Genomic DNA, 27,751 nt, shown 5'->3' on the forward strand with positions numbered 1-27,751 from the left:
TTGAAGCCGTGTGTGTCAGGAGACAGCTGCTTTTGTGCCAGCGCTGCCATGTGACCTCACTATTCCCAGCGTTGGCTCTAAATTTAGACCCTGGCCAGAGTTACTCTTCATGTGGGAAAACCAATGACAAACACCATCAGGATAATTACTTTTTAAGCAAAGCAGGCACTTCTTTCCACACTTTGGGATTGTTGAGGGAATTTCAGTGCCGGTGTAACGTTGGTGAGATCTGTGTGCAACCAGAGAGAGCAATTCAGGACTGGAAATGTCAAGAGACACCGCAGAAACTGAGCTGAGCTGATGAGAGAGGTAAGTGCTGTCTTTCTCAGCTGTCTTTAAATATGTTACAATAGCAGTAGATTTAATTTTAGTAGACTATAAACAATTTAAACATCTTTAATTTATATAGTATGAGTTTTATAGCTCCATTTTCATTTAATATAAGCTTGTCTGCAATGTTAAAGAGCCCCTATCCTGCATTCTTAGCATGTTTTATTTATGTCCCCCACTTATAATATTTGTCATTTTGTGCACCAAAAAGAGCCATAATTCATTTTTACATAAAATTTACAGTCAAACAGGCTGTTTTTGTTACCGCACCTTTAAGACAGATACATGTAAATTATCTCTCTTCTGATTGGCTGCTTCATGCACAAAGCACCCCAGGCCAAAACACTCCTTATAACATCAGCATGAATGGGCAGAGCTTAACTGCTGTAGGATGGACAGGAGATATATGTAAATAATAATAATAATAATAATAATAATAATAACAATAATAATAATAATAATTTTTATTGATATAGAACTTTTCATGCCAGTGGCAGCTCAAAGTGCTTTACAGACAGATGATTTTGCAACATCCACTAAGAAATATCTGACACATAGCTGGTCAGTCTGTGTACTGAGCCTTGATCATCAGAAGGAATGGAAAAGTATAACTGGGTGTCATCAGCATAGCTAGGAAAATTTATATTATGTTTCTTAATGACATCACCTAGAGGCAGCATGTACAATTGGAAAAGCAAAGGCCCTGAAATTGAACCTTGTGGGACTCCACAATAAATGCCAAATCTTTTTGATGAATGATTTCCCATTGAAAGCATGAACTGCCTATTACCATAATATGATTTAAACCATTCTAAAACTGTGCCTGAGAGGCCGACCCAGCATTCAAGACGCTGGATTAAAATCTTGTGGTCAACAGTATCAAAAGCTGCACTAAAATCTAATAAAACCAGAAATAAAACCTGAGCCTGAGGTCATTCATAACACGAATCAATGCTGCCTCAGTACTGTGGTTAGACTGAAAACCTGACTGAAACTTCTCATATAAATGAGCTGGTTTTTATGACATCACAAAAACAATGAATGCAAAATGGGCAGCTTAGTGTCCATGTATGGACTGTGAAGTGAACTATGTCATTTGAAACAATGTATACATACTCAATCAAACTCATTCATTATTTTTATCAATTAGCAATTTTAGTATATTTTCACTATATGGCCCTTTAAAAATCTTCAACAATCATTATAACTACACTCTGTTGTTTTAGTAATGAAAAGTACACTCTGAGGTCACACGCTCTTGTCTTTTATTGTACCCCTCTGCTTAGTAACGCACAGCAGAGCTCCAGTGGTCACCGTGGGGGGAGGTGCGTGTGTGCAGGGTCATCATGACCGGGGTGACGGTGTGCTTTGGGACAGTGAACTCCATCAAGGCTCTGTGGGAGACGAGGATAAAGAAGACCAAGGATGATCTGAAGAGAGAGAAGGAGCAGAGGGAGAGAGCGGCAGTGGGACGGTGAGTGACGCTCATCACTTCACCTTCAATCTGCAGTCACAGAGTCAGTCAGTCAGTCAAGTTCTTTCTTTCTAGTGTTACAGTTGCTTTATCTACTCCAGTCTTTGATATTCAGCTGATGAGGTGATGTTTTAGGGCGCTGAAGGCCAGAGGTGGGCAGTGACTAGTTATGTTTACTCATTTACACAGACTTGAGTGACATGTGTGCTTTCAAATGATGATACTTCTACTTGTACTAGTGTTTTTTTGCAAGGAAAATAATCTACTTTTTACTTAAGTCACAGTTACCCCTTCTCTATTTGGTTTTAAAGGGGAATTTCACCATATCTTTCAAAATTTGTGCCTAATCCCTGCTGAAAAAAACTTTTAGAAAACCATTAGATAGAGACAGATAGATAGACAAAACTTTATTGCCGTTACAGTAGGAAGACATTTAATTGCACACAGACTTACATATATTAGGCAGAAATAAAAATATGAATAAAAACAGACATAAATCAGGCAGAAATAGAAAAATAGACATATGAGTAAACTATGAGAGAATAGGAATAAAGTATATCTATTTGCATATTTACATTGCATATAAGACAGATTTGTTGTATTTACATGAGAGCAGGTATTGCACTAAGTGGTATGAGGCAGTTACCACACAATGAGTATGAACATAACTAGGCATATCAGCAGTATTTACAGTCTGAAGTGTGCAGTGAGAGCGTCATTACAGTAGCAGTTATGATATATTGCAGTGTGTATTAATGAGAGGTGATATAGTGATGTGACTCAGCACGGTTCAGACAGCAGGAGCTCAGAACCATCTCTCCAGTAATGCTACCGCTGGTTTATGCATAAAAATGCAGGACATTACATATAAAAATGTGGTAGTTTCACTGGTCATTTTGGATAGTAAATAAAACAGCTGTATTTGTGTTGTAGCCATTGTGACCCCTGGTTCCTATCACCACTATAAAGAAACTAATCCCTATTAATCATGTAGAATTTTTCATGTAGAGACATTGTTTTATGATAGTTCAACTGTCTTATTTTTACTTTGGAGCTTTGGTGTTTATTTTAGAATAAAAAGATCTCAAAAAGAGAAGAATAGAGCAGGTTCCATACTGATAAATGTACTTATGAAGTTCCACTGCAGTTATACTCTTATGGAAAAATATATTCCAAATGTACTTATCAAATATATTTTTGCACCGTTTGAAAATGACCAAAAATGTATTTGTCAAACATATTTTTAAAATGCATTTATTTGTATTTGTAATTATTTTTTAGTGGTGTGGAGCTTTAACAAAGTTTACTGATATAACTAAAAGGTACTGACTGAGTTTCAAATAAACAAGATATCAAATCACAACTGCATTTTCACAGAGTATCAATACCTACAACACTTTTGCCATATTAAAGATTAATTTGCTAATATTAAAATACTGGACAGATACTGGAATACAGATTTAGTTTAAAAGGTATCCAAACAGTAAAATGCATTAGACGGCATTTTGGCTATTTTCATACATTTTCGAATATATTTGATAAATTTGTTTACATATATTTATTTTTATCTGGTACATTTCTGTGTGTGATATTTCCCAATACATTTCAAAATAAATGTATTTTAAAATATATTTGGTTAATATGGCAATATATTATGAAGTATACTTTAGTGTTTGGAATGTATTTTGGGATGGATTGCAATGTATTTGAAATGTATTTCAAATATACCAAAGTATATGTCCATATATTTTTTTCCATATGTGTATGTACTGCAAAAAATGATATTCTGGCAAGTGAAATCATCTTAAATCAAGTTCATATATCTCTTATTTCTCTAAGACTGTTATTTTAAGATTGTGAGAATATTATAAGATCATTTTTTCAGTGTAGGGCAGTCAGCACTGGAGGTTTTAGACCTGATATATTTTTTCTATTTGTTTTTTACTTGAGCCATTACATCAATGAAGTAGCCACACTTTTATTTATGTAAGGCTTTAAGCTGCTCTACCCACCTCTGGTACAGACCTGGCATCAGGGGGTTATTTAGTGGGGCAGTGGCCCACAAGCCAATCATCACACCCCACCAAACCTACTAATTTTGGTACATGCTTTTGTAATAGCAGGCCATAAAATACAATCACAGTTAAAGTAAACCTTGTGCACGCGGCCAATATAAAAGGCCACATTATTTAACATAGGAGGATTTGAATTCCTCACTGACACTGTACGTTGTGGAAAGATGACCCTATATGGACAGACTGATTTGCTGTAAATGTGGCTGTTGATTCTCTCCTGAATCATATCTAGCTCCTCAGCTTTTTTTGTGCCACATGGACACCCCACTATGACCTTGATCTGGTGCCGGGCCTGCTCTAGTAAAAGCATAAAACTTTGCAGAAGAGTGGGTCGTCAAAAATAAGGAAGGCATTTCTGTCATACTGAACCTTAAAATGACCCTGAAAGGTGTAGTTAGTGGTTGTTTTATTCTGGGCCTCAGGTTGGCAGGAGCATGGGAGGACAGGATCACCTTGGCCAAATTAAAGGAAAAAGTAGTGACGGAGGATGGGAGGGTCATCCTACGCATTGAAAAGGAGGAATGGAAGGTACTATGTAACCCCTGAAGTTCTGTACTACTTGTTTCATGCTCCACTATGTTGCTTTGCCCACATAGCATTTCACAGATGTGCTGTTACAGACTCTCCCTCCAGCGCTGGTCCAGCTCACTCACATTCAGGAGTGGCAGCTGCACCGGACAGGCCTTCAGAAGATCCCCCGCTTCATCTCCAGCTTCCAGGGCCTCATTGTGCTGGACCTGTCCCGCAACTCGATCAAAGAAATCCCTAAAGAAATAGGTTAGTGTGCTCTACAGAGTCCTGTGTTATCTTTCCTTCATCAAAGTCTACCACTGAGCTTTCATACTGCCGTGAAAATGAATGGAAAGTGCTGGATGGTCTTCTCGTCAGGTCAATTAACTCGGTTACGAGAGCTGCTAGTGAGCTATAACAGGCTGAGCTGTGTGCCAGAGGAGCTGAGCAGCTGTGAGAGTCTGGAGAAGCTGGAACTGGCAATGAACTCAGATCTGGACGAGCTGCCTGAGCAGGTATAATGAAACAGGCCAGTGCTCTGATTGCATGTCTCAGCTTAATTGTATACAATACATACTGTGTAAGATTTGGATTTTAAAGGGGTATTTCACAGGCTTTTCAACTTTTCTGCATAATTAAATGGTAAAGATGTGAACAGTAATTCAGAGTGGTTTGATGTGAAATGAGAAATTGACTCCAGAAAAACTTCAGTCAGATTAGTGACAGTAATAGTGATGGGAACCAGACGTCTGAGGAACTTAAAGCGGAACTCCACCAAATTTTTCAAAATTTCTGCATAATTACACGGTTGAGATGTAAACAAAGCCCTTCAGAGTGGTTTGGTGTGAAATGCTCCATTCTAGAGAAACTTACTGTTCACAGTGGTGGTGATAAGAACCGGACATCCACCTCCAAAAGCTCCCTCACAGAAAGTTATTACATGAAACAGTTCTGAATACGCTGCCTGATGTCCAAGACATTGTTTTACAACAGTTTTGTGTTAAAATTGTGGCCTTAAAAAATATATTTGTGTTGTAGACATTGTGTCCATGGTTCCTATCACCACTAGTGTAAAGAAATCTGAGTCAATAAGCTTCTATATAATGTACAATTTCACATAAAAACACTCTAAACAATTTGTTTGCATATTAATCATATAGAATTTTTTTTTTGAAAAATTGGTGGAGTAAAGAAATTGCTCTACAGAAAGTTTCTCTACAAGCTACTCAATCACTTTGTTTGCATTTCAACCATTAAATTATGCACAAAGTTTGAATAATCTACAAATTTTAATTGTTTCTAATATTCACAAAGGAAAATCTTGGTTCTGCAGCTCAGCAATCTTAAGAAACTGTACCACCTGGACCTCTCCATGAACCAATTCACCACAATCCCTGAGTGTGTGGTGAGTCTCCCTGCTCTGGAGTGGTTGGACATGGGAGGGAACAGGCTGGAGAGATTACCAGATGACATCCACAGGTGCCCTTTTAACTGTACTTATTCACCCTTAAACCCAACTCTGCTCTTTGAGATCTATAAGGTTTGGCCACAGTTTAACATAAGAGACTCCAACATCAAGACCCTCAGAGTCAAGTCAGATAAGGAGTCTCTGAACTCTCTGCAGGACGTAGATCTCTAGTCAATGCTAACATCCTTTATTTGAACCAACTGCTGGATATACAGTTGTAAATAATCCCTCACAAATTTGTTATATTTTCGTGATCCAGGATGGAGAGGTTACACACACTGTGGCTACAGAGGAACGAGCTGGAGTATCTGCCAGACAACATTAGCCGCATGCCCAATCTGGACACGTTGGTGCTCAGCAAGAACAAGCTGAGAGACATCCCTCCACTGATGGAGGGCATGACAAACCTCAGGTGACGCACTTTTCTACGTTCTTAAAAATGCAGGTGCAAAAAAGCGTTCTTTGGAGCGCCGCCAGAGAAGAAACACCTTTAGTTCCCTAAAAAACTTTTTAATCATTAGTTCTTTAACCCCTGAACCCTAAGCTTACTACTGAATACTTTATAAAAATGAAAAGCAAAAATGTGTTAATTGAGCCCATAAAACCTTATTAAACGTTCCACCTTCTATTGGATCATCAGTTATTTTGTTTACCATTTCATTTTGTACAAACTTTTACATTAAAAAGCCAAACTACGCTTTATTTATGTTTTAGTGACCCCTTTATGTTAAATACAGGGCATCAATCAAGGCCACACCATGTGTATATAACTTTACAAAAAATGTCACATGTACTGTTTTCCATTGCAAAGGCTCAAATAGTATTTTCTATAAACTCACGGTTGGATTTGAGGCTGAGAAACTAAAATCCTAACTAAGAACGTTAGTGTTAAGGTGAGTGTGAAGAACCTAAAGCAAGAACCATTTAGGCACCTTTACATTTAAAGGTGTTGCCAATTTTCTCAAAATCATAAAGGTGTAAACAAATTCATTCAGAGTCTTTTGATATGAAATGCTTCTACTCAGAATTGTTCACAGTGGTAGTGATGGGAACCAGACGTCAAAAATGTTCAATGCCTATAGAGAAGCTCCCCCACAGAAAGTCATTATGTAAAATGGTTATGAATATGCAGGCTGCATATTCCGATCATAATCGGATTTCTGCAGTTATCTGATTATTCAAATGGTCAGGTAAACAGCATACTCTGATTTTTTAGATCAGAGTAAGGTCTAGAAATCTGATTAAGAAATCCAATATAGAGAGCTGGATTTTAGCTGAGTAATGAGATTTCTCAGTGCATGTGAACTCTTACTCTGATTTCTTTCAGGTTTCTCAGTCTGCGCATGTGCCAAAACAGATGGCGGTACCAGAAATAAGTAAGCAGCGTTGCTGCAAGATGGCAGCAAAACACTTTTAGAGTGACGCTGAAACCAAATACATGCTTGACGAAATGAAGGATTTAAATATTCTTCATCTTCTAGATGATGTATGTTCATATCTTCTGGTAACGTGGCACGATGAAAAAAAGCTGAGGCATGAAGTTCGGGTTTTACATTACATTTACATCACGTCTTCTGTGAGTTTATTGGCTGGTTGCAAAGCAGAAATCTGATTACTGTCTGACTCATGTAGACCTGGCGTTTTCCCATTATCTGATTACTCAAGTGCATGTAAACGCGTTGATTGGATTACTGAAAAAATCTGATTTTCTGCAGTTATCAGATTATTGAATGCATGTAAACGCCCTCTTTGTTTTATAATACTTTTGAGAAGACTTTGGCCTAAAACATAAATACATTTAAAAAGACTTTCATGAGGGAGAGATACATGCAGGGTGCTGTGGGGCAAATCAGTCCTCAGAAAACTTTGTTTTTCAGATAAATCACAATTTTACCATCATCAACATTACATACTAAAACTCAGAAGACTCGTGTAGCTTCACTGGTGGTTTTGGATAGTAAATAAAATGGTTATATTGTGTTGTAAACATCGCAAACTCTGGTTCCTATCAGCACCACTGTAAAGAAATCGGAGTCAGTTTCTCTACAGTGAACCATTTCACATCAAACCACATCTTAACAACAGAACTATGGAGATATTTTGAAAAAGTTCCTCTTTAAAGCTCAGCTTGTGTTTTCGTGTGATTATCTTTTATATCATTTCATTTATTTCTTTTTGAACTTTCTGGCTTCATGCAAGAGCAATGCAGACAAAAGCTCCCATGTTGACAGATTCCACACAGAAACACAGAAAGAGAAAATTCCAATTTTACTGATGAATAAAAAGAATCATGTATAAATTAAGGTTTTACGATGATTTTTCTGGCAGGTTTGTAAATTTCAGAGACAATCCGCTGACCTACGACGTGACTCTGCCAGATGTGAAAGAGGATGTGGACGAAGAGGAGAACGACAGGGAAATGTTTGGCCGAGAGTTCATGCACCACTACATCCACGAGGCCCGCAAAAGAGGTTACGCTATACTCAATGTGCACCGTGCGCACAAATACTAGAACAGTTTTCATATAAAAATGAAAAAATAAAATAAAATAAAGCTAAAATTACAACGTCTGTGAATAACCTGATTTCAATCTATGTGTTCCAGATTCCCAGACTTACACCTCTGTGCTAAATGTGACGGTGGACGGTGGTTTAGAGATCACTGCGTCATCATAGTGACGTCCTGCATGCCACCGTCTGCTCTGCTCTTTCGTCCACGGTGGCCTGTCCTGTCCCATCTGTCCTGCACGTCCTGTAAAGCCTCTTCTGCATTCTAGTCAGTGCACTAGGGGGCACCATACTGCTATTTGTGCTGTTGTGTCAACTGCTTACTGTGCCAGCTGCTGCCAGTCTGTCCAAATGTTCATGGCAAAAGAAAGAATGTTTAGTCACTGTCATAACAAAACCCTCATTTCTCAGAAAAGGAAACTTTATACATGGAAAAACTCATATTCTAATGTAACTTCTTATTTTAATGTACGCCAATGTAACAAGATATTATTCCAAGTCATTTTGGACTATTTCTATTAGTCCATTCGTCATAAAATTTTCACGCAGTAAACCTCTAAAGTTGTGCGTTCTTACGTCCAAAGAAGGAACTTGAGGTCTAAGCTGTTCTTCTCTATGGGAAAAATGAATGCCATTTTAAAAAATCGCTGCTCTTGTGCCATGGGGTAAACAAAAATGTTCCAAAGCTGATCCATTTTGTCCTGCGTACACTTTTCCCTCTGTATGTCACTGGATCCTCTGAATTGAGAGGCCATTTAGCAGTCGAAATATACATAATGCTACAAGCAAGCTAACACGCTTGAGCATTGAAATTACATTACATGAACGTTAGTCTAATTCTGTAATTTAACTCCATTTCAAATCAATTCCAGCTACACAAACTCTAGGCTACAAATGCCAAAGCAACTTAACTACCACACACTTGGACAAAGCTTTGCATGGGGTTTTGGTGAGGTTGTCAGTTTGATGTCATTTGAATGAGCGGTAGCGTTAACTTTTATGTAACAATATTCATTTTCGACTACTTAAAGCTGCACTATGTAAGTTTCGCGTTGCGTGTTGTCTTGACTCTGTGATGCTATTTCTTTCAATTTTAACAAAACAAACTTACAGACCGCAGCATTAAGGATCTCAGAGGATTTAGTGATATTTGAAATAAAATATATGCAGGACAAAACATATCAGCTTTGGAACATTTTTGTTCGAAAATGCTGTTCATTTATCCCCCCATACAGAACACCAGCTTAGACTCTGAATTCCTTATATGGGCATTTTGCTGACACGACTTCAGAAGTCTACGTAAAAAGCAGCTGCCATTTTCAAATGGAGTAAGAAGAAAAAAAGACCAAAAAATGGAGTTCTGAGGTTTTGCGATGACAGCAACAATATGCTCCTTGCTGTATGTGTGTAATGTTTGTATGTATATGTAATGCCTGTTTCCAGCATTAGGGTGCAGGATTTTAGACAGGAACAGCAGTCAGCAGCACATTCTCTAAGGACACGTCTCTGCTGGTGTAATATCTAAGGTTGGACTTGAAGCCTCTTTGCTGGAGGTACTGCAGCCTTCCGTGGTCGATCAGCATCTTGCACAGGCGTCCTATGTGCTCTCGCTCCTCTGCTGATACAGCGCTAACAAGGAACAGAGATACAACAGTTATCAAGAAGACACTGACCCCAGCAAGTCTGCTGAGTATATTTGCTGAGCCTTACTGACCTGTTGAGGTTATCTGGTATTGTCTCATAACTCCCTTCATGTTCAGCCTCTTCTTCTTCTTCTGTCGCACTGACATTCTCTTGTAGGGATTTCTTGTGGGCGTGGCTAACTCCACTCATGCCACAAGTAGCCCAGCTGGACATGCGCTGGAAGGCAGCGAACTCTCTAGGTCCAAGGCCTCGTTCTCTGAAGAACTCCTTCCCCACGTAATGCCTCCAGTCACAGCGATGGTGACAGCACAGGGCAATGGCAACTCCTGATACTACAAGTTCTCCTCTAGTTTCTTTGTCGTCTGCTGGGATAGGGGGCGCCGTTTCCTCCTCAGCTCGCTCACTCAGCTTTATACGCTTGGTGGGCGGCTGACTGTCTTCTTCTCTAAGTCCATGCTCAAATAAACATCTCAGAGCCAGGTCTGTGCACAGAGAAAGAAAATTGGTAAGAGCTTACAAGAAAAAAGCAAAAGCCAAAAAGAAAAAGCAAATAACATGAACATCAGAATGGCTGAGGTCATGTTCCCACCACTTACCAGTTGCTGCACCACACAGGTGTTTACCCACTGCAATCACCGGAAGCCCCTTTTCTCTCAAAATGGGAACTTTTCCTACAGAGGTTTATGGGAAAGAAAAAAGTGTCACATTTATTTCCATCGTCCATCTGTCCATTCACTCTTTAGCATCATCAGGAATAAATAAACTTCAGCAATCAACTCCGGTTTGTCATGTGTGGATGAAATTGTCAATTATCAAGTCACTTACTTAAATCAAGGTGCTGAATATCAACTTGTAGTCTGTCAAATGTTGAGTCTGTGTTTTTGTGTTTGCCGTCTACCTTAACAAACAAGAAAACAGCATTTTAGTAAGAAAAGCAGAGATGATCAGGTCTCACATGTTAAAATGAGGCTGGGGAAAATAAATAAACCCCACTGGGCCCATCGGTAAGTCCTTTCTCTTTCCTCACGCTTACATACTGTATATAGTAGAGGCTGCAATACGGCAAAAATACATACCATGATACTTCAAGAAGTTTTCACGCCATCATAATGTTATGTAATAATGTTTATAATTTAGATAGATAGATTATTATTAGATAGATAGTTCTATTACAGCAGCACAAAGTACAGTAAAGAGCTAAATTATTTCTATGCACTGCAATACAGATGCATAAATAGAAAAAGAAGTAAAGATATATAATAAAATCTGCTAAAACAACCATAAAATGTAATATGCAGCACAAAATTAAGTAAGTAAAATTGCATAAATATTATGCAGGTGACAATGCAGTGGTGCATGTCACGTCCAGTGAATGAACCGAGTGACAAAACACTATAAACACTGACTTATGTTAATAGTTGTGAAATATGCCTTAGTGTATAAACAAAGTGGCAGTGCATGGTAATGAGTAGAGAGATATAATGTCCAGTTGGTGCTCAGTATACAATCATGTCTCGACACAGTAACGACATGTTGTACAGCGCAAACACTGTTGGTACAGATGATCTCCTGTACCGTTCCTTACTATAGAGATGAATTTTTGACATCTGATAAGTTGGAACAGAAGAAAGTAGTTCCACATGTAAATATACTAGCAAAAACTGTGAATACAATGATTTGTATTCAACACAGGGGTGGCGATATGGCAAAAAAAATCATATCACAATACCTAAAGATATTTTCATGATATTCGATATGTATCACACAGCCACAATGCAGGAGCAGTGCCACATGTAAAAACTCTATCAAGAACTAATATTTCACTTTCTGTTCTGCACTAAAACCTATTAAACAGGACTAATTATGTTCCCTACTAAGAAAAGCTTACTGTGTATCACGATAATAATAAAATATTGTCATATTGGCCATTTTCTAATTGAACATGTCAGCTCAGGGGATCGAACTGGCGACCCTCCGGTCTCAAGGCTGGTTCCCTAACCTCCAGCCCACGACTGCTCACACTCTGTGTCATTTCACCTATTTCATAATTCATAGTTAATATGTTCTAATATATACAGGTATATAAACTCATCTCAGTATTCTTTTCACTTAACTGGGTATTCAAATAAGGCTTGTATGGTTGTGTATTAGCTTGTAGGTCTGTAACATGAGCTTTTTACTGGCCATGCAGCACCGAACCAAAGAAATAAGAGATATTTGTGGGAATCACTACACAGATGTTACTGGGTAAATATTAATAAGCTTAACAACAGAATGAAAATGGGCTAAAACAACCCCTCACTATCATTATTATTATGCATACCTTAAACCGAGTGCTGGACCTCTCCACTAGCAGAAAGTGGACGTCCTCAGCTTTCTGAAGTGCAACATGAATCCAATGTGAAAGCTTCCCTTTGCCAGCACCAAACTCAACGTAGCACCTGCGAGGACCGAGCAGCTCCAAAGCCTCCATATTCCCCAGGATCGAGGCCTGTTTCACAAACCACACATAGTGACTTTCATCTTGATAAACGTTTTAAGAAGTTTAGTTGTTCTGATTATTACCTGTTGCTTGAGGTGTTTGAAAGCAAAGTTGCCATTCTTTGGATCATTGAGAGCTTCATTTAGAGCTGGATGAGAGAGGATGTCACTGACAGGTTTGATGCTCAATCCTGAAATGATTGAGTGAAATGATTGTGTTAATCATTTGGAGAAACACTTCTACCCGAAATTCAAAACATTTCCCAACACATTTATTACACTCAGTGTGTTTATATGCACTTAATAATCCAATAAATGCAGAAAATCAGATTTTGTCAGTTATAGCCACTTTTCTCGCATCTCCGGCAGGAAACTTTTCCGCAAAAGTAGACAGTTTCTTGAAAAAGGCCCTCAACGTTTGACTTTTTTTCGAGGCCAAAGTCAGCTTCTCATTCGCCAGCTTCTTGTTCGAATTTTCCCACTCCACCTTAAACGGCACCAGACTGTAACTCCTGTACCATTTAGGTGGAACGGGAAAATCTGAACAAGAAGCTGAATGAGAAGCGACTTCTGCTTCAGGATTTTTAGTGTTTGACAGTTTCTCATTGCAGATTAAACATGTCAGTAAACCAGCTGGAGTACAAATGCAAATAAATCAGTTCATCTATAAATTATCGATACTCGTCTTAAATCTCTCTCTTTGCTGTTTCGTTAGCTACTAGCTAGGCGAGACTGCTGACTGCATTGCTATGATGACCAGCAGTCTGTGCACCAACTTTCAGAGTTAAACAGTGAATTAGCAAGTTATAGGCTACATTCACTCCAGTGTTTAAGACCATTTATTGTTAAACTGTGTTGAACGATCAGCAGACTTTTATTTTACTGCAAAGGAGGATTATTTTATTTTTACCTAAAAATCTAATTCTGCTGTGGAGCCACAACAGGGCAGTAAAATAGCCGCATGTTGCTGACCCCTGGTTTAGGTCTACATGAGTCAGGCAACTGTCAAACTTCTGCTTTGCAATCTGTCAATAAACTTTTAGATAAAGGTTGTGATTTAAAATTCGAACTTTATGCCACTTTAAGTCACTTTATTGGCACATATGAATATAAATCATCTAAAAGACTGTAAGCACGTAGTTGGTTTCATCATCGCTCTAAAAGTGTTTTGTTGCCATGTTACGGGTGCTGCGTTAAAGGCAGCTCTACCCTCTGTTTACAAACAAGAAAACTAAAATCAGAGTATCCATGGCTCTTTATATAATAGAAATATATAATATACAATTTCTGATAATAGAAATCCAAAATCCAATCTAAGAAATTGGATTATGCTGTTTACATGACGAATAAACTGATAAATGCCGAAATCTGATAACAATCGTATTATTGGTGATCATTTGTGCCTAAAAATCATTAACTGGTGTTAAAAGCTTCCATAAATCTGGCTTTTATTCCCAGAAAGATCATGAAGAGCATGATATAGTCAAAGGTGTGGCATCAATACCTTGCAGGGCAGTCTTCATTTTCCCAATCAGGTCATCCAACTCCTCTTTGGTCCGCTCAGCGATGGACACCTTTAGTTGATAACATCATATTTATTAGTCAACACATGCATTCATGTTAAAAAGATTTAGGTGAGGCAAATGGGTGAGCAACATGCCAAAAACATAACATTATGATAATTAAAATGTTCAACATATGTATTTTGATATTCAGTTATATTCATAAAATAAACCTAAGGCTTGCAAAAAAGTTGGAATAAAACGCACCAGTAAAACTGTGGTGCCAAATCTTAAAGGCTGCGAAAAACTGAATACAATGTTGCAGAAATAAACTACTTAAAAAGGAAAAAGAGAAAAAAAAAAACAACTGGTAAAAACAAATAAAGAAAATAAGACACTGTGAAAATAGGCCGGCATCCAATCAGCTACTTGTTCCTATACTACTTTAGGCAGTTATTATACACTGTTTATTGTTAGGGTTGGGTGATATGGCAAAAAATCTCAAATTACAAAATTTAAAGACATTTTCATGATACGCATCACAACATTTTGACAGAAAGACTAAATGTTCTGGTGCTGCCACATTAAAAAAACTTCCATAAAAACAATGAATGTAATACAAATATGATTTGTATTCAACATTTACATACTGTGCCGCACTAAATCCAATAAACAGCACTAATTATGCTCTCATGCAGTGTTCTTTAAGTACTGACGATATCCACAATAGCAAATTGTTTACAACAATAACAAAATTTTACGATAACAATAGAATACTGTCATATCACCCACCTCTCACTGTTACTCTTAATCTGTCTGTTTTATGATCCATGAGTTGTTCAGTGTTCTACAAATACTAATGATACCCATGATATACTCAGAAAAGAGTACTGAGGCATAAGTTATCATGATAAGGATCATTACATCGGCCACTCTTAGGTATTGCATTAGGTGAAAGCCATTTATCATGTGTGTTGCAGTGGTCACCTCATCTACGGCATCCTCCTCTTCATTTACAGACCCAGCATTGATGTCTTTTACATAATAAACCTATTAGGAAAACCAAACAAGATTAGGAGACAGGATTAAATGGAGTACTGATTGTGTCAGGATGGAAATAAGAGAACATGGTGGATAAGAAGTTCAGTATGAACGTAAGGATGAAGTACTCACAGGCTTGGGCTTCTCCTTTGAGTTGCACTTTTTCAGGTGTTTTGCCAAACTGTCTTCAAACACAGTGCTGTCCAAAGAGAACAATGTCTTAACATAGCAGCCTTGCCATATTACTACTAGCGCTGGGTATCATAATACTTTTACGGCACTAACTGAATTATTTCAACACTGCTGAGTGTAAAAAAATTCTGAGTGATTAAAAATCTAATTTTAATTCAAGTCTTACCAGCAAAATAAAATCTTAAAAGTAATAATGCTAACAAAAATAATTATATTTAGATGTAGGTTTGTGTAAAAAGGAGCACATGTGGAATGTAATTTTTGTTTTAAAGAGCTTTTTTTTGTATTTGTTAAGTTGACCTATAGTGAAATTGCCCACCAGAAAATAACCATAATCCCACCCCCTCACACAATGAGAGAACAAATATTAGACTAGATGTATACTAAAATTTTTCTCATTTTTTTTAAATCACATTTTTGAAGTAATTCAATAATAAAATATAGTGAAATATTACAAAATACATGTTGAAAAACTCATTTTAACCATCTTCCTTTATTTGTATTGTCTTTTTGACTCTTGACCCACTGCAAACAGTGAACAAAAAAATTGGCAAACCAGCACACTTAAAAAAGGTGGTTCTTCAAGGGTTCTTTAGCAAAAGCAATATTTAGAACCATCAGTTCTACATAGAACCTATTTCCTGCTTAAATGGTTCTTCGCATGGTGAAATGGCTCTTCAGATTGATGGAGAGAAGGCTGTATATGGTTCCATATAGAACCTTTTTGAAAATGGCTCTATAAAGCACCAAAAAGGGTTCTGCTATTGCTGCAATGTCAAGCTTGTACCAATATAAGAACACTTTTGATACTATATAGAACCATATACAACACATTCTCCATCAATCTTAAAAACCATTACAACATGAAACATGTTCTATACAGAACTCATGGTTCTAAACAGAACCATTTCCTTTACTAAAAAAACCCTTCAGAACAGTCTTTTTTTACTATAGTGTACTACAGTATAGATATAGAGATACATTATATATAGTGTTTTTATATATAATAATTTTCGGATTAACCGGTGGTTCCAAAACGCACTTCGTCATATTCTTCATAACTTTCATATTTCATAAGCTACATTCTAAAGGTGGGGGTCGTATGAGAGCTGTAACTGTCTTCTTTCCAGTCAAATAGATGGGTGATGTAGGTTTAAACCCTTATAATAAAAGAAGCTGAACTCAGTTTTTTTGTCTACTTAAAGTCGACCCATTTTTCCACAAGTCTGGGCTATAAGCTATAAACAGATGGCGTCTCTTCAGTGATCTGCTCTGTAAAAATTATTTTTATAAAATAATACAAAGAGCTTCTAAGATTTTTGGCTTTCAGCAGTAAATTGTAAGCATATAGCAATATGTGTGATCATAAAACACAAGTTCTGTTAATCTGAGGGAGCTTTCACAAAAAATAAATAAATAAATACAATAAAAATGTACATTTATATCATGCAGTTACTGAATAATTTGCCTTATGATTTGGTCATGTAAATTCAGATGGACAAGTCAAAATATACCCCGGAGAAAAAAGAAAGTATTGAAAAATGTATCGCTCAGGAATCGGTATCAAAATCAATGTATCAATATTGCATCAGTATTTTTGATACCAGCCCAACCCTAATTACTAAAGTCCAACACAGAGACCTCACAGATTCACACAGCTTGTACTGAGCTGAGTTTGACTTTCTATTGAATTTGGCCTCCATGAAAGTCAATGAAGTGTTTTTCCCCTCACACTGTTTATCAGTGTGTGGTGTGAGCTCACTGTTTAGGGTCCAGAGGGCAGGGGATCCTTCTCCTCTCACTGTCTTTATCCTGGGAGACACAGAGACAGAAGATTAATCAACACAGGGAAACAGAAAACACGCCGAGCTGCAGCAGCGCAGGTAAACATGGTGATGGGCTACAGTTAACAGAGTTCACTCAGATCTGCAGCAGCCAGAGAAACGCAGACGGAGCAGAAACTTCGCGGTAAGTTTGCGCACATACTGCATTCGCGTGTTCACCACAAAACGCTTTTCCACTTCCAACGACCATTTTGCAGTAGCGTTTCTTCTTTACAACGTAAAAGGCGCATCTTCCAGGCAGAGGAGCCGCCACACCGTCACCAACCGTTTCAGCCATGCTGACAGACTGTACGAGCTTCGTTTCAAAATAAAAGTCCTAGCTCGCACTCAAATGTTTTTCAAACAACGTTGAAAGAACGAAAAAGAGATCATTTTCCACTGTGACAACTAGAGAAATACACAGAGTGCATTTAGAAGAAGGGGACAGTTGGTCAGCTATGACTTTATGAATTGTATTGAGAAAATACATTCATTAATTCATTTATTTATTTCTTTGAAGAAAACAGATGAGATCTGAAGATAAAGCGAGTTGCAGCAGGGCATTTTTCATTTTTCTCTTTTATTTTTTAAACGACAAAAACAATGAAATAAGGATGACATAAATGCTTTCTACAGTTAAATTTAAAACAACTGTATTAACATTATTATTATCATAATATCATCATACATTTGAACAGGGTAGTTTTTTTGTTATTTATCTTTCTAAATTATCTTAATACTGAGGCAAAGTCTATTACGAGCAGATCAAACTTTCTATGCTGGATCTTTGTGGCTTTCCGTGTTTGATTTTCAGGTCAGCTTTTATTATGACCGTTTTTTTGCACAGTGCGGAAGGACGTTTTGTCCCGTGTTGTGTCTGGTCAGCTGGGAGGTGGCTGGAGCTGCTATTGGGCTGTGATGTTGGGCTGTATTGTTGAGTTTAATTTGGTGTTTTGCTTCTATTTGCGCAGTAATGCGAGCGGGATGTGACACTTGTTTGCAGAGAGCCTCGGTACCTGAATGTCGTCCGTGCATGTCGGATTATTGCGCGAGTGCAGCGCTCAGAAAACCACATGCTTTTTCTGATCTCTGATCTCCAGCTTGAGGAAAGAAAAGATCATGTCATTGTTAATTTTTCATCTTCATCTGTCATGATACACTTTCAGACGGAGTCCAGAGCGATGTGTTAGACCTCAGAGCCGGTAAGTCGCCAGTGTACGAATATAGAAACAGCATGTTTGGTTCCTCAGTGGATTTAATCCCAACTGCCCTAGTCCTTCATTGATTTAGGCTGTAGGGTTTTCAAAAATAAATGTATTAAAAATAAGATTACCATGCTCAGATGTGTTTAGAGCTGGAACAGAATAAATTTTCTACGTTTAAGGGATAAAAAAAAAGACTTGATATAGTTTACAGCAGTACTTGTATTCGTAAAAGGGGAATTCCACCAAATTTAAAAAGTTGGTGTATAATTGAATCGAGTGGTTTGATCAGTCACTCAATCAGCCTTTATTTAAACCACCACACGGGATTGAAAAGAGTTAATATAAATTTATGATAGTAAATGTATAACAAAGATAATAAGATCAACATAAGACTAAAAAAAAAACTAAAACAGTACATAAGACAAAGAAGATTAACAAATAAAAAAATACTAATAAAACTATTAGGCATGTTAGTAATAAAAATAAATAAATAAATCATCTAAATAGGGTAAGAAAAAAATAAAACACAAAGCAACACAGACAATAATATTAATGATGAAATATTAAAATGTTTGATGTTAAAAGTTTTTTTTACAGTGGTGGTGAGACGAACCAGGGGTCACAATGTCTGCAACACGAATAGTAGCTTTTAGAGGCGTTAAACTTCAAACCACTCATTACATCTTAAACGTTTAATTATGCAGAAATTTTGGAAATTGGTGAACTTCCCCTTTAAATGTCAATTTTCCTGGCAAAGCTATATAAGTATTCTAGACTAAGGAAAATTGTTGATAACTGACAGTGCCTGATTTATTGTGATCATACAGATATCACTACACATGCTCAATGCTTTAACCATTACTGGTTCAATCTAGACACGGTATCAGCAGCCTGGCTGTTAATGGGCTCATATCCTACAGTTCTTACTAAAGTAGACTTTCAACGTTTGTGCGGTTTTATTTACCAACATTTGTAATATCATAATCATAATTCAGATTGTACTTAATTTTTATATTACCGTTTTCCTAAATCTCTTTATCCCTTAGAATTAAACTGGCTGTTTTTATTACTGTGCCTTTGAGACTGATACATGCAAATGAGCTCTGTTCTAATTAGCCTTGTATTCAAACTGCAGTCGGTCTCGAAATGCTCCCTGTAACTTTAATATGGATAGGTGACTAAATGTAAATGTTATTGTGATGGTTTTCATGACACGCAAAAACAATGAACTTAAAATGGACTGTTTATGCGGCTTAGTCTCCATATGTGGACTGTATGGGCGGAGGAATGTCCAGAAACCTTAACAGTGTGTTCTACATCAACACACTGATTTTTTTGATTAAAAGAAGTGAGAACAACTTGGCTGATACGGGCCCTTGTTTTGAAACAGGATATTTTGAAAACGTCTTTGTCACAATAATGGTGAAGTAACATTCTTAGGCATCACGAGAACCAAACTGAGTGTTTACAAAAGTAGGCAGCCAGTCCAATGTATACCAAGGCAAACAACTTCACTGTATTAGTGAGAAAGTAGGGAGGAGGTTGTGTTTAGGCTGGGGATAATCTTATGGAGCACGATGAAGGCACCTCTCTAAGTCGGCCCAGGGGTTATTATCAGACAGTACATTAGCAAAGCATGAATGAAAAAGGGCAGGTAGTTTGTATTCATATTGTAGCCTCGATCTTTGTACTTTATCATAGTGTATAACATTGTATTCGTACCGCATGCCTTTCATTTCTCTCCAGATCCGTGTGTGGTGTAGGCCTGGTTTTGCCTGGGCCGTCTACTCTTTATAGATCCCTTCAAGTTCTCACTTGGAATGCAGCCCACAAACATTCCGGCTTCTCACACAAAGAGAGCTTTATGAGATTAGTGTGCTAGTAACATGGTTTTTAGCCAGCTTGGAACAGAGACACACAGGCATTATAGATCGGGTGGTGATATAGTTTAATTGCCCTTATGGCCTGATGGCTGTGGGATGCTGCTGGCTTCTTTGATCTGTTTACAAATTAACCAGAGCCTAAATATTTTGGATATGATATTTTATATTATTACATAATCACATGATCGCAGTCATTTTAACTGATTGCAACCTGTTGCCCGTTTCAATACCGGTTGTAACAAACCCTCGTCTACTTGGCCTCTTCATTTCCCCTTGAGGGAATCCCTGGTGCCATCTTAAGGGCTGTTCCATTACTATATAAGCTCAAGTGAAGTGTGCTGAATGAGCCCTCTGAGGGGTGACTGACCGAGGGAACACAAGTGTCGACTTCAGCAGCAGAACATGCTCAGAAATCATTGTGATCTGACACATTTCCCTCAGACAGACAGAGCATGGCCAAAAGTATGTGGACACCTGACCATCACACCTATAGGAGCTTGTTGGACATCCCAGTCCAAAAGCATGGGCATTAATATAGAGTTGGCCCCCATTTTGCTGCTATAACAACCTCCAGTCTTCTGGGAAAGCTTTCACCAAGACTTGGGTGTGTCTGTGGGAATTTGTGTCTATTCAGTCAAAAGAGCATTTGTGAGGTCAGGCACTGATGTTGGGCGAGAGGGCCTGGCTTACAACCACCGTTCCAATTCATCCTAAAGGTGTTCAGTGTGGTTGAGGTCAGAACTCTGTGCAGGCCACTGGAGTTCCTCCGCACCAAACTTATCAGACCATGTTTTTATGGAGCTCGCTTTGTGCACAGGCGCTCAGTCATGCTGGACCAGGGAAGGCTGTTCTTCAAACTGCTGCCACAAAGTTATAAAGGGAGCATATAATTGTCTAATGTGTCTTTGTATGCTTAGCATTAACATTACCCTACACTGGAGCTAAGGGCCACTAGTGTAACAGGTGTGACACACAAACGAGTGGTGAGTCGAAGTTGGTGAGTGCAGAAAGTATTGAAACAGGGTCTAGTTTCAGCAGCTAGGAAGCAATCAGGCAGTTTGTCTTCTTTATGCTTGTACTTTAGTTACAGTTAACAAAAAAGTCAAATCAAGTTAAATGAATTAATTGCAATTATTTATGTGGCACTTAATCGTCAGCCAACATTTCATGATCGTGAAAGGCCTAGTAAAGAGCCCAGGGTTAGGCGGGAGTATCCATCGTCTCTGCATGTCCCAAGATCTCATTTGATTAGTCACAGTTTCACTTTAGTCTTGCGGAGAGCCGGTCTGTTAGGCAGTGCTCGTTGTTGAGGAAGATAAAAAGCAGTAGATCCTGCCTTGTCACATCTCTGTTTACACATTTGCTGGAAGAAAATGTCTGGCTTTCATTTTAAACGGGCTTTCCTGAAATGAGAGGTTGACTCCACTGCTCAATCCATTGCTCTGAGATGATATTGTTTCCTGGACAGTGAGGTTGGACATTGCAAGACACTGTATGGCATGAATTCCATAATTTGGAAAGGCTTGGTGCTCACTCCAGGCTTTTTTGGATTTAAATCAATACATTAATGATATGTTATTTTCCTCCTTCACTGGTAGAAAGATGAAGCAGTATTGCAGTGGTGTAATATAGTAAAAATATTAAATAGTAATGAAAAAGTGGTATAAATTGGTTTAGTGAACAGTCTTTCCTGGCAGTTATCATTGGCATCTGATTGGTCTATTGTTAGCTTGTTTGGGAAAATGCCTGCTAACATTAAAGCAGCATCATGTGCGCTGCTGCCTTGTGCCTGAGAATGATCACAGCAGCATTTTTATTTCCTCGTCAGAGCAAGGAAGTCACAAGACAGTGGTTTCTGTGCCTCCCTCCTGATTTCTTTGCAGAAATGAGAGCGGTGTTCGCAGTATTGCTTACTATGAGGACGATTCTGAGAGTTAGAGCTGTAATGATTGAGCAGGGAAAAAGACAGAAACGAATAAATGTCGCTGCTGTAATATCCTGTTACTTTCTATCACATGGAAGATCTTGTGCTGCTGACTAACGTAACACATCTTAACAATGCATTTCTTCCCCATCCTCAACCTCCTATACCATCTATGTGCTGATTTTGATGGATCATATGTTTTTAGACATTGTCTGAAATTGCCTGTGGACGATATGGCAAACGAATATCCTAATACTGTAAGACATTTTCACATTAAATGTTATCTGCTTAGTCAAGTCAAGACACACAGTGAGAATCACACCAGTCTTGTCCGTAAATAACACTTTGATATGAGGGCGTTATTCGAAAAGATGGAAACCAAACTGAAATGAAAACTTTACTTTATTGAGGATCTTTGGTGTTTTTGAAATTGTGTCTTTCAACCATCGTTTCTGGAGGTCACTGGCTTTCGGTGAGGGCATTCTTTACATTCTGTACACGAAACATATCGAATATGGTTATCAGCCCGCAATTCCAATATCAGCGCATCCCTAACAATCACGATAACATATCCTCATATTGGCCACACCTACTAAACTGCACTGTATCTCTTTTCTTGTTCTTAAAGTAATGGAGGAGCTGGACCCTGAGGAGCAATTCCTCCGGGATGCCAGAAATGGGAACCTTCAGGGGATCCAGAGGCTCCTGATGTCCAAAATAAAGGAAGAAGCTAAATTTGACATCAACTGTAAAGGTATTATGCCTTCTGTTTTTAAGAGTTTTGCATGTATAATGTGATCACACTGTTTTTAGCAAACATCTCATTTTTCTATATCTAATCTGAGATCATATCTGTCTCAAAAATTGTTTAGGTGTGTCAAGTTTACACGATTAACTGCTTATTGTTGTTGCAGGAAAGAGCAAATCCAATTTTGGGTGGACTGCTCTTCATCTGGCCTGTTACTTTGGGCACAGGGATGTGGTGGAGGAGCTGTTGAAGGTAAATGTCACTCAGTTTGAAAGCTGAACAAATGCTAAGTCTTTGGAAATACGTCAGAATGAACTGTTGAGTGATGTAATTCTAAAACTACTGTTCCATTCCTTTGGTCAGGCTGGAGCAGACGGAAATCTGACAAACAATGTAGGAGACACGCCGCTCCATAAAGCAGCCTTTACAGGAAGGAAGGTACATTAACACAGTCTTTATTTCCAGTCTTGATGAGCACTGTAGTGTTTGGATTGAGTACTTATAGAGCTTAAGCCCAGTTCAGACTCATTTTGGGATGTTTTAAAAGGCAGTTTGATCAGCTCTGCAGTTTTTGAGAGGATTTGGAGTTTTAAACAGGTGAATATGTTTATTTTTAGAAACATACATATACATACATCATCTAAACCGCTTATCCTTCTGGGTCGCGGTGCTGGAGCCCATCCCAGCTGTCATTGGGCGGAAGGCAGGATACACCCTGGACAGGTCGCCAGTCCATCGCAGGGCAGACAGACAGACATACACATTCACACACACACACCTAGGGGCAATTTTAGCATGTCCAGTCAGCCTGACTGCATGTCTTTGGACTGTGGGAGGAAACCGGAGAACCCGGAGGAAACCCACACAGACACGGGGAGAACATGCAAACTCCACACAGAAATGACTCTGGTCGCCTGGCCGGGAATCGAACCCAGGCCCTTCTTGCTGTGAGGCGACAGCGCTACCCACTGCGCCACCGTGCCGCCCAGTTTTAGAAACAGTATTTCATAACTAAATCAACACACAACAAGCATAAAATTCCTTTGCAATAAATAGTTAAATTGTGAACTGAGGAGAGAGAAGCTCCTCCAGTAATTTGAAGATCACCCATAGCTGTAAGACTGCAGCACTGAATGTTATAGTAATATAGTAAAGCGTCCTCCAAGAGATGTTATTATCAGCACAGCATCATATGGGAAACGTTTAGAAAGTCATGTGTGCTCATCCTCCAAAGTTAAAATAGGACCCCCTGACTTTGTCATAACCAGTGCCCACTCCAAATGGCCTGCGCTCCTGTAAGCTTTCAGTTCTTTAAGTTGACCATCAAGGAACACGGTGAGAATTTCACTAGTCTTGTCCATAATTAACACTTTGATGAGGGGATGATTGAAAAAATGCAAAGAAAACCGAAATATAGCTGAAAACTTTTCATTATTGTGGGACTTTGGTGTTTCTTAAACTGTGTTTTCAAGCTCGTCACACATTATCCTACAGTCAGTGTCTCAGTGTGGGTTTCATTCTTAGCATTCTTTACAGTTGCTGTGTGCAACACTCCAAAACTCTATTGTCTCTCATTCTCATAATCTCCATTGTGTCGTGTTATTGACAGCCGTTTTAATCACTCTGTGTAGGAAGTAGTCATGTTGCTTCTTCGGTACGATGCATGTCCTTCAGTCATCAACGGGACAGCACAGATTCCGAAAGACGTTACCCGCAATGAGGAGATCAGAAGCATGTTAGAGGGTGAGCATGAAGACTTCTCACATTTAGAGTACATTAAAGGAACGTTACGATCAAATGTGTACAGTTTTCTACGGAGCCCTGCTGGTGACATCCTGTATAAATAAAAATAATGCGTGGCCACAACTTAGTAAGGCGTGGGAATGAGATGATTAAGTCATGGCCACGCCTTATCAATGCCGTGATCTCGTTCCCACGCCTTACTAAGTCGTGGCCACGCATTAGGATCTCGTTCCCACGCCTTACTAAGTCGTGGCCACGCATTAGGATCTCGTTCCCACGCATTAATAAGGCGTGGCCACGCATTATTTTTATTTATACAGGATGTCACCAGCGGGGCTCCGTAGTTTTCCCCTTACCCCAGATAAAGTCGATCAGCCAAGATGTGTGGTGTCAAAATTTTGCTTCTTTAGTTTAGTGCTGGAGCTATGGGGCTAACGTTGCTGACTAGAAGTAGAAGTTAGCACTAGAACACTAGAAGTCAATAGTCACCCAAATCTTTTCTGTAAATAACTTACATCCCTAAAATTTCTCTGGACCTGCTCAAACTGGACCTATGAGAGAAGTTTAGGTGATGTAATTACAGGGAAGATTTGTGTGTCTATTGTCTCACGGTGTTTGTTAGCTACATTAGCATCTTAGCTCTGGTGCTAACCTAACGAAGCAGAATTTGGACACCAAACATGTTCTGGCTGATCAGCTGCATCTGGGGTAAGTGTAATAATGTGGAAATGAGATTTTTTGCCAAGTCATTCCTTTAAGGAATGCCTCACATTACAGTGATGTGTGTTAGTGTGTTGTTTCATGATTTGGAGGTCAGTCTTGTGAGGTGTGAATTGGGTACCACAGCTGTGAATGTTCACATGATTTTGATGCATGACGCTTGTGTTGTTCCACTGAAGACCTAAAGGCCGTGCCTTCTGGATTGGTTTCTCAGTGATGTAACTTGTGGTTGTTTTTCTCTTCCCAGCTGCTGAGCGGACTGAGGAGAGGAAGCTGGAGGAGCGGCTTTTGGAAGCAGCGCGAGAGGGAGCCACAACCACTCTCCTGAAACTGGTACAGCACCTCAGGACTGACCTTCTTTTAGGGCTTGTTGCTATGGATTGACCGTAAACAGCAGTGAATGTTTGTAGAGACATGGAGCAGCAGTCTGAATCACGTATAGCCTGTGCCACAGCGGTATTATTATTTCCTCCCTCGGTGTAAGCTGTTTATGGATAATGCTTGTCTAAAGCAGGCTGTTAATCTACTTCTCCAAGCCTTGCATTCCTGCTGGGTGAACAGTGTTTATGTTGCTTTCCAGCACTTTTCTGTGGTTTACTTTCCTAGTTGCAAATGTCAAATAGCTGTGCTCTCAGAGTGACCCACCAAAGAACATGCCTCTGTTGTGAAAATATATATATATATATATATATATATATATATATATATATATATATATATATATATATATATACATATATATATGTTTGTCGTTGTTGTCAGAACAAAACCTCATCTAAAACTGAAAAATGACAAAAGTGGATACACACACACACACACATTTAAGTATATATATATATATATATATATATATATATATATGTGTATATATATATATATATATATATATATATATATATATATATATGTATATATATACGTTGTTAGATGCTATTTATGCCCATTTAAGCTTGTCTGATATCTTGCGTGATTTTATTCTGTCTTTTGTAGCTGAACAGAGAAAAACCTCCCAACATTAACTGCACGGATCTTCTAGGGAACACGCCTCTACACTGCGCTGCTTACAGGGGTCAGAAACAGTGTGCAGTTAAACTGCTCCAGAAAGGAGCCAGCCCCAACATCAAGAACAAGAATGGTAATGCAGAGCCAACCCACAGATTACCTCCTCTGTGAAAATGAAATATGTTCGTATGTGTTTTCAGTATATTCTATTTAAGCCCTTAAAATCTCAGGCTTATAACTTACTAAGTTTTATTATTCAGTGACTAGAGGGACTTCAGTGCAACTCACTGAGATATTCTTATGTTATAGAAGTGTGTAATAAAACTTTTAAGGGGCCATTTAAGGGGTTAAATATAAATTCTAATAATTTTTTGTCATGGGTCGGCTTGTTATAGTTAATGAAAATCGGAGCCACTGAACTATGCATTTGTTATTTATTAATGTTGTTACTTTTGGAGCCATATAACTTGTTTTTCGTTCTGCATTGAAAATGTCCATAAAATGCTGCTAGATGACAAACCTGTATGTTGTACAGTGACTATTAAAAGTGAAACTAAAATATATAAAGTGAAAAAAAGAAGAAAGGAGATTGCATCAAAGTTATAGTGCAATATTTTATTTGCTCACTCTTCTAGCTCACGAGATCTAGCAACTTGCCCATTGGATAATGTCTTGTTCATTGTTTTCTCTGTGGCTTATTTTCAGGTCAGACTGTGTTTGACCTGGCGAAGGACCCTGAGGTGAGGCAGATCCTAGAGGGCAATGTAATGAAAGTGAGTTCACTGGACATCCTCACCACAGCATGCATACATAAAGTGCTTTGGGCCGAAACACTCCTTATAACTTGAATGGGAGGAGCTAAACTGCTGTAGGCTGAATAGGTGGCTATGTGTAAATGTGTTGGTTTTCGTGACATCATAGAAACAGTGATTTCAAAACAGGCAAAACAGAAAAAGTGGTTTTCCATAATAAAATTTTGTGATGTATACAGGCAATTATTTAGTTAGTTTTAGTAGGGGCCTAAACAGATATGACCTTTCAGTAATTTGATTATGATTTTTTGAGAAACAGTTCAGTGTAACATGAAATTTCACCATAATTCAATTGGAATATTTTGGTATGATTCAAAATTATTTTTAGAATGCACTGCGTGACTGGAGACTGCATTTACACAGTAGTGAAATATGGACAATAAAAACAATGCACCATGCTTTTTTTACATTTGAAAATAGACTTTTATTTTGGCCAATACGTTCCATTTTCTATTCTGTTATTTTTTATTGAATATTATTATAATGATTTATAATGACTCATACATTTCAAGATCAATGCAGTTGAATTGTCACCGATAGAGTGATACATCGTGATGAATTAATGCATTTTTACACCTCTACGTTTAGTAGTTGAAATAACACACTGCTTCTTCACCTGTACATTTAACTTTAGAATGCTTTTTTATAGATTAGCAATATATACACA

At 38.3% G+C, this 27,751-nt stretch overlaps 3 protein-coding genes across 4 annotated transcripts in view; 2 read left to right on the forward strand and 1 right to left on the reverse strand.

The window, feature by feature from the left end:
* Positions 1 to 8,609, forward strand: lrrc39 (leucine rich repeat containing 39). The gene is made up of 9 exons (XM_036586968.1): positions 1 to 309; positions 1,617 to 1,804; positions 4,302 to 4,407; positions 4,500 to 4,656; positions 4,768 to 4,904; positions 5,723 to 5,868; positions 6,117 to 6,269; positions 8,186 to 8,328; positions 8,462 to 8,609. Exons 2-9 carry the CDS (start codon positions 1,677 to 1,679, stop codon positions 8,530 to 8,532), a joined length of 1,041 nt encoding a protein of 346 aa, XP_036442861.1. The 5' UTR covers positions 1 to 309; positions 1,617 to 1,676; the 3' UTR covers positions 8,533 to 8,609.
* On the reverse strand, positions 8,109 to 17,349 carry trmt13 (tRNA methyltransferase 13 homolog). The gene is made up of 11 exons (XM_036586967.1): positions 17,211 to 17,349; positions 16,987 to 17,036; positions 15,165 to 15,231; positions 14,979 to 15,041; positions 13,994 to 14,063; positions 12,574 to 12,680; positions 12,332 to 12,499; positions 10,834 to 10,906; positions 10,605 to 10,679; positions 10,079 to 10,490; positions 8,109 to 9,993 (listed from the first exon to the last, which is right to left on the reverse strand). The coding sequence occupies exons 1-11, from the start codon at positions 17,343 to 17,345 to the stop codon at positions 9,825 to 9,827; spliced, it is 1,389 nt and encodes a 462-aa protein (XP_036442860.1). The 5' UTR covers positions 17,346 to 17,349; the 3' UTR covers positions 8,109 to 9,824.
* A 542-nt stretch (positions 17,350 to 17,891) lies between these two features.
* The window catches only part of osbpl1a (oxysterol binding protein-like 1A), a 33,922-nt gene continuing 24,062 nt past the window's right edge, over positions 17,892 to 27,751 (forward strand). For both annotated transcript variants that reach the window (XM_036586755.1, XM_036586756.1), the window contains exons 1-8: positions 17,892 to 18,249; positions 22,688 to 22,813; positions 22,974 to 23,059; positions 23,171 to 23,245; positions 24,439 to 24,550; positions 25,518 to 25,603; positions 26,261 to 26,405; positions 26,978 to 27,045. In XM_036586755.1, coding sequence (XP_036442648.1) covers positions 22,690 to 22,813; positions 22,974 to 23,059; positions 23,171 to 23,245; positions 24,439 to 24,550; positions 25,518 to 25,603; positions 26,261 to 26,405; positions 26,978 to 27,045 — 696 coding nt within the window. In that variant the 5' untranslated portion in view covers positions 17,892 to 18,249; positions 22,688 to 22,689. The remainder of the gene's footprint in view (positions 18,250 to 22,687; positions 22,814 to 22,973; positions 23,060 to 23,170; positions 23,246 to 24,438; positions 24,551 to 25,517; positions 25,604 to 26,260; positions 26,406 to 26,977; positions 27,046 to 27,751) is intronic.

Source organism: Colossoma macropomum, unplaced genomic scaffold (assembly GCF_904425465.1).
Source record: "Colossoma macropomum unplaced genomic scaffold, Colossoma_macropomum, whole genome shotgun sequence".
Taxonomy (NCBI): domain Eukaryota; kingdom Metazoa; phylum Chordata; class Actinopteri; order Characiformes; family Serrasalmidae; genus Colossoma; species Colossoma macropomum.